Consider the following 7,756-nt stretch of genomic DNA (forward strand, 5'->3'; position numbering starts at 1 on the left):
AACAATGCTAATTATGAATTTACAATAGTATAATTGCATAATTTATATTCAAGATAAAAGATATAATAGAAATCCACACGCTCAAATCGTAAGAAAACATTATGATAAAATTGTGCAATATCAACCGAGTATCGATTTGGTAGATAGAATTAAAATTTGAAGTTTTGTCTGTAAGTTTCACTTTTGGTCAGTTTTGCTGAAATGAAATTGAACTGCAATAATCAGATACGTTACAGTTGTACCAGAAATCTGAAAAATAATTCAAAAGATGGTTTGTCACAATTTCACCACAAAAAAATCATTTTTTAGGCTTACGATTGTGAGAAGAGAACGATCCAAAGGTACAATGTCGCAAAGTGTGAACTCTACCTTCATGTGCCAGAGATCATTTGAAAACTTGAACAACTGCAATTAGAAATTGACGTCAGATATGACTTAAGATTTAAATCAATGGATTGATTTACTTTTTGTGTTATTGCTTGATTAATTGTGAATCGATCCAAAAGCTGATTGATGATTCTAGACGTTTCTGCATTCTGAAAATATTAACGATCCGAATTTATAATTTGGGTCAGAAATAACAAATCATTAATGAGATACATACCTGTTTCAGAAGTCTCGTCACACTAGTAGTCAATATTGTGAATAAGAAAAACGTTTGCACTGCAAATACTCCAGAACAGTATGTTGATTTCCGCATCTCAGCTTCAGAAAGCAACATCAAAATCATCTCGTAATAGTTGCCTACGTTTCTGATTGCAGACAAAATAATGACAATCAACGTAGGAATTCCATAAAAGTCAGCAGTGTTATCGCATATGTCACACAGTTCAAAGTATGCGGACTTAATGCTGCTAATATCGTTCAAAATTGTTCTATGCATAGAACTTTTTAACTTAAAAAGCGTCACATTAATGCTTTTGAACCGTTTCTCAATCATGTTGATTATCATTGCATATTGAATTATCAGAATACTTCCGAAAACCGTGGGTAAGATCAAAGCAATTTTTGTCAGCCATGAGTTTCCAAATATTAGCATAGATATAATCCAACAATATATTAACACATTATTTATAATAAATATCCAATAATTAGTATTATTTTTAACCAGTTTATAATCTGAGCAGCTCATAAGTTCGTTATCGACATCTTTGATTTGATTTTTAACACTGATGAGTAACTTTTGTCGAATGACGTAAATTAGCGGTATTACACTAATACAAAGTATCATAACAAATGCAAAATTTGTTGATGTTGATGGTTTAACTTGCTCGTTTAAATTCTTTTTAATAACAAAAAAATCACATAGAACATAAAATATAACCAGCAGAATGTTATAACATGATCCAATGACTGATAATTTGTAAGAAAAAGTAGTCAATTGAGTACAGAATAAATTTTTGCGAAATATTTTGACAGTGTCCATTTTCCATGGTGATAATCCAATTAGTTTCGAAATAAAGTGTTCAGCAAACAATAAATACGCGTAAAACCGCGAATTTTCAGAATTATCACTCATTTTTGCTATTAGTAACTAGCCTGCTTGGTATGTTTGCTTTAATGTCACCCTTATTTTATTGCCAACAAACAGCATGCTATATTTTATTTTATATCTGCAACTAATCTTTTTTTACGACAATTATAACTTATTATGATAATTATTGCATATTTTATTTGTTTTGCTACAATGTTGCTGTTAGCTTTATGTAAATGAGAAGTTGCATGCCAACATGGGGAGAAACAATAGGTGTTATTACGATTTTCCGATATATAGGAATAATAGGCATGATTTCATGATGATAAAGCCATTAAAGCATAAATATTTCTCAATTTTGTATTGCAGACAATTGTCTTTTACGATACAATATCAAGATCCTCATTACCACTTTTAGATAGTTGGGTAAATAAATATCCACTTTAACGGTATCTTTGATTGCTTTTAGTTCGCAATTATGATATCGTAAAACTTCAAGATTGCAGAAAAAAGTAAACATTTGAAACTATCTTTAAAGGAAAAACTTATTAAAACTTTTTTTTTCCATTTTAATGTTTTAATGTGTTAATAATAGCGTAATGGTTTGGCAAGAAATTAATTTATAAAATTTGTTTTCATTTTTTTCATACATATTAGCTTTGTGGACTAAAATTTGATTTATTATTAAAAGTAATAGAATCTAAGTTTTTTAATTATCAAGCCACGTTATTTCCATAATATTTTAATATGATCCCAAATCTGACTATACGCAATATTAAGTCCATTAAAGCTAGATAATGCTTTAGAGATTCCATTAGTACATCAATTCAATTTGATGGAATCAATATTTAAAATAGCTAATGGAACAACCGAGGGTTTAAGAGTCCACTCGATTCGAATAGACTTTTCAGAGAGAGGGTAATATTATCCAAGGGGAGCATTGCAATGTTTAAGAAGGGTTAAACCCAGCTAGAATGCTCGGGAAATTGCACTTACGAGAAAGGTTAATTGATAAACCATATTCCTAAATTGCGGTTACTAAATTGATCCAAATCTTTTTTTACATTCTATCGTAAGTAAATATTCAAAGTAAAGCACATAATTTAACTTAAAAAAATAGATAAGAATATTTTTTACTGATTTTTACTATTAATCTCGATAATCGAGGTTGATTGTATGAAACGAATAATAGAGCTCTAGAAATTAAAGCTCTGATTCCCTCGTGTAAATTACTCGTGATATGATTTACTGGGCAATTCAAAAATCGGACGTTGAAATCGAGAAGTTAGCATACATTTAAATATATTCTGGTGAATTACGGAACTTTGTTAAGATCAGAATGTTATTTTCTTTTTTTTTTTTTTTTTTTTTCGAAATAATTGCGAAATAAAAAGTTTTTTTTTGACAAAATTGACAAAAAATCGTAAAGTCAAAGTTAAAAATCAAGAAAGCAAATGCTGCATAAATATGCATTTGTAAATGATAAAATAAAATAGAGGATGTCGTCAATAAAATTTTCCATAGCATCGCTGAGCATCACTGTACGACGAGACAAGTAGTTGTGTTGTTGGAGACGGAATCGTGCGTGGATCAATAAATCGCGCGTGGAATGGAACGGAACAGTTTGTCGGAGACGCAAGAGCGTAGAAACAAGAGAGAGAAAGATAAAGAGGAATTATTGTAGACAGAAGAGAGATGAGCTTTTGTCGACGGTCCAGCTCAGCTTCGGCTTTGCTATATTTGGGGTCGTCAGAGTTAGAGTCAACCGATTTCCGTGCGTGGTATGGTCTAGATCCTACAGTCCCTGTGGCGCCGACATGTTTCACTCTGTTTCCCCACTGCATGGCTCTCCTTTTATCCTCATTTATCTATTAATCCGAACATCCATCTCTTCCGGAGCTATGTTACATCTATTCGTGCCACTTGCTGTAAATTTCACTTGGATTACTATACGTTATAATCATTTTGAATTTACGAATAATTCAATTGTCCACATTTCTTTTTTTACCTTTTATTTTATTAAATTTTATTTTCAATTATTTTAAAAGCTTACAGAATTTTTCCATCCAATGTAATTCCATCAAATTTAAAGTGGAAAACGGTGTAAAAATAAAATTTGCCGTTTAATAAAAATATTATTTTTTTTTTTTTTTTCTTATACTCTCGAAATATGCCAGCTAATATGTATGTATACGAACATAAATGTAAGCTGTTGGACCTGTAGTACGGATAAAGAATCGTTTTGAAAATAGGTCACTACAACGGGATTTAGAGGCTAATCGGAAGTAATCCATGTGCTTTTGTACATGTGTACGTACCGTGTATATGTATATTAGTTAAAAAAATCTATAGAGAAGGAATATATGTCACTGAAAATTTTTACTACGGTACAAATGCATGCGATGTAATTGAAAAATTTTAATTGACCCAAATTAAAGAATTTTATTAAAGATTTAAAAAATTTATAAGCTTTCATTATTAAATACCATCTAAAAAATAAAGATTATAATCAACAAAGATTTTAATCCTCTCTATAGATCTCAATATACCAATTTTAACTATTTCATTTGATTGTTAATTCACATAAAATCGCAATTATTTTTAATCTGTCTATTAAACAAGCAATTGAATTAGCAAATAAAAACCAAATGTAAATTAGATTGATAAATACTTAAGAACCGATAAAGCTGATCTTTGATTTACTCTATAATTCTATAAAAAACTATTCAACGAAACTGGTCGTATCGAAGAACAGCAGTTGCGTCTGCTCAATTTGCATGGGAAATGGTCGAAGATATCGTACATCCTCTGACCCAATAATACCCCGCGACTGTCTCCTCTTGCAAGCCACTGGAATTCAATTACGTCAACGTGGAACAGAGCCAGCAGTTGGCAAAATCCCACTCACAACCGCACAATAAATCCTTCTCCGAACATGTTTTCGTCAACTCCATCGATTTAAACAATACATCGAATTTATTACATCGTATGCTATAAAACTGATTGCTATTGTAGATTAATAACAACCCTTATTAATTGTTTTCACTAGACCGTTTATAATTACATCCTTCTTACTGAAAGCTTGAAACAATATTGTGATAATTCATTAAATCCATTGTCATATACTGCTGCGGTAGTAAAAATATCAACCCATTCAACGGATTGGTTGTTATTATACTTTGATTAAATCGAACAAATGTTTTTTATACTGTCTTATAAAAATAATAAAAAAACAATTTATAAATTATCACTATAGTCAGAATATAGAAACTTAAAATGTTAAAACGATAAAAATTCAGTTTCTAAAAATCAAACTACATAAAAAATCTTTCTCAATTTTTAAAAATTTATAATTTTCTTAGCGTGGAGTTGAAAAACGATCAAAACGTTAAAATCATTGAATCGAATCAACAAATTTTCATTCCAAGCTTCGCTAACTCAATTATCTTCGCAATAAAAAAAAACAAACAAAAGGTAAAAATCCATTTAAAATTGATATCTATTATAGCTTGTAAAATATCCAACTCATTTGTTTTGTAAAAAATTGAATACTTTGGTATAAGCGCATCGCATATCACGTCAGCAAACATAGTTTTGTCCAGTTTATCTCAACTACATATACACATCTATATATTTTGCATATTCATTCTCTACTCACTTCATTTCTCTGTATTTTTTGTTTTTAAAAATCAAAAAGACCTGGAGCGTTGCCAATCCACACTGTGTCTCGTCGACATTGTTCTCGTTGTTCTCAGTCGCGTGTATATCTTTTGCCTCTAGCCTTGACTATGTTTTTTTATGGTATATTTTTTTTTTTTTTTTTTTTTTCATTATTTCGAACATCTCTAGCACACGCGAAAATCTAAAAAAATGATTATTCCAAGCTTTCACAAAAAATTCTTTCCTCACAATGACACTGTGAAAGAGATGACTTGCTTTTCTACATTTTTATTTTTTTACAACTCTATCTCTTTCAATGTACCTCCTTTTGCCTGGCATCACCTCAACTTTCTCAGGGAAAGTCGAAATGCAAACTCAAGAATATAGTTTGCCCTCAAGGTACAAGTGAGCTTAGCAAAAGAGCATTGGTTGCATTTCAAAATAGGATTTAATCGACCACTACTACGGCAAAATGCCACGAGACTTATCGATTTTGCTAACGTAATCATGTCCCTTGTCTTACTTTCCTATTTTTTTATTCTGTTATCATTATCAAGGATCTCGAAGCAAGAAACCGCTCCAGGAGAAATACAAAACAAAGAATAAATACAAGCACGTGAATTGTCCTAGGAAAATGTTCCAAACAATGTCGTGGCTTTAATATTAATTAAAAACAAAGTTAGACTGCTTTTCAAAACTGACATCCTATTTATTTCAACAACCTTTTCATTCTACCGCCTCTACCGAGGGGTTACTTCAACTCCTGTCCTTTCATTATTGAATGCAAATGTAAGGTTCTACCTTCGTTAGTCACTATTTTTAAATTCAAGGATTTTCCTAACCCTCCATCCAGTAATGACCTTCATAATTCCAAAATTGACGTTTGATCGGTTCTTATATGCTATGCATTTGTCTACAATTATTTTCAGTAGATGTGACGCGAGACTTTACAGCCCTTCGTATAATCCACAAATTTATAAGTAACATTCCGAATTTATATCAGAATCTTGACATTGCCCCTTCATAGGCCCATAACATAATTCTGCCGCTTAGTTCATTGAATGATGTAAATAATGAACACTGATATCAAGTGACACCCTCGTTGAGATTGCATGCACGATCACGACTACCGTAATTTGTGCTCCAATCTCTCATTTACAATGTACTACATATCTCACTTTCACGATTCTCCAGCCAGCATCTCTGAACTGTCAGGTATATGTCAAGAGATTCTATTTAATGGACATTGAGATAACCGTCAAGTGTAAGTAGACGTATGCTCCTATTGTCATTTCATCAGACAAAGTAAACCATCAATTGTTATATACCCTGACATCATATCATTCATGATATTTTGATAATATTCTATCATTCTGTGAAAAAATTCTCTAATGTGACTAATTACGTATTTATACACTTTTTGACATGTTCTAATATTACCTGATATTTTTTCTCAAGTTTTCTTTTATTAAATATCATTATATTATCATAGTGGTTAATGACAATAAGAGTAGCGAGTGTTTATTTGAGCACTTGGCCAGAAACATGAAGCTATATTTACGTGGACAAAGATACTTGAGATGATAGCTGGAAGCGTAACAACAAATATTCATGCATACAAATACACGATCTGTATGAAGAGCATCCAGCAAGGTCGAAAGTTTGTATACTTACCATTCCACTCTTCGGAATACAGCTATCGGGGTTATAAGTAGGTATGTGTACAGAATACAATTATCTACTACGGTCTATTCTGTATTACGGTCTGTCTCTCAGCATCCACACGGATAATTCTCAAATAATACAGGGTTGATTGTATTGGTGAAGGAGCAGGGAAACAGTTGAATTGGCAACGGATGGACTTCATAGACAACATCAACGGCAGAGATGAGAGAGCAAAGAATAGAGATAGCGATTCCTAACTCTCATCGACACCATCATACACTCAACGACTACGTTCTCACTGCCAGGTCTCATCTCCAGATCTTCCCTTCTGTGTACGCATTGTCACGCATTGTGATGAACCTCACGGACCTTTGTCTAACTTCCAACGGTACTTAGCTTCAACAATTGTAGACCGTACCCAGGACGAGCTATTTCACGTGGGTTGTACTTCCCATAATCATATTGCCCGGCAAGACAATTCTACTGCAATGCTTGATAAGATATAGGAGTAAACTCAATGAGTATGAAGACAATTAGTAAGTGAGAGTACACTAATGACTGCAATTCGGTTTGCACTAATTTTCATAAATGCCGATTCCGAGGGTCTGGGATAAAGTATCATTATTGTTATTATAATTATAACATTGTTCGGAACTTTCAAGATCTTTCACTATAGATAATGTTCTGTTTCTATACCACGGTGATGAGAATACTTGATATTAAATTATGGAGAATGTCACCTCGTTATCTTTAGCTTGGGGAGATAAGAAAGCTTAATTACAATTAGTTATCATTTTGACTCGGTTCTATTATATTTTAAACGTATTTCCTTCTAATTGATTGCGATATTAATTTCAAAATTTTTAACTGTAATTTATACGAATTGAATTGATATAAGTAAACCGCAAAAGAAGGAATTCTTGCGCTAAATAAAATTTGTTTATTTATTTATAATAC

The 7,756-nt window shown here is 31.8% G+C and overlaps 1 protein-coding gene across 1 annotated transcript; it reads right to left on the reverse strand.

Moving 5' to 3' along the window:
• On the reverse strand, window positions 1–1,256 carry LOC123272807 (putative gustatory receptor 28a). The gene is made up of 4 exons (XM_044739800.1): window positions 605–1,256; window positions 465–536; window positions 316–405; window positions 1–249 (listed from the first exon to the last, which is right to left on the reverse strand). The coding sequence occupies exons 1-4, from the start codon at window positions 1,229–1,231 to the stop codon at window positions 178–180; spliced, it is 861 nt and encodes a 286-aa protein (XP_044595735.1). The 5' UTR covers window positions 1,232–1,256; the 3' UTR covers window positions 1–177.
• Window positions 1,257–7,756: the final 6,500 nt, after the last annotated feature.

This window comes from Cotesia glomerata, linkage group LG10 (assembly GCF_020080835.1).
Source record: "Cotesia glomerata isolate CgM1 linkage group LG10, MPM_Cglom_v2.3, whole genome shotgun sequence".
Taxonomy (NCBI): Eukaryota; Metazoa; Arthropoda; class Insecta; order Hymenoptera; family Braconidae; genus Cotesia; species Cotesia glomerata.

What these genes read in the sequence shown, in the direction of transcription:
- LOC123272807 (XM_044739800.1), bottom strand. Translation starts at nt 1,231, where the DNA reads ATGATACTTTGTATTAGTGTAATACCGCTAATTTACGTCATTCGACAA. An exon ending in TGACGAGACTTCTGAAACAG is followed by an intron (nt 537 to 604) that starts GTATGTATCTCA and finishes TAATATTTTCAG; the next exon opens with AATGCAGAAACGTCTAGAAT. An exon ending in ATCGTTCTCTTCTCACAATC is followed by an intron (nt 250 to 315) that starts GTAAGCCTAAAA and finishes ATTATTTTTCAG; the next exon opens with ATTTCTGGTACAACTGTAAC.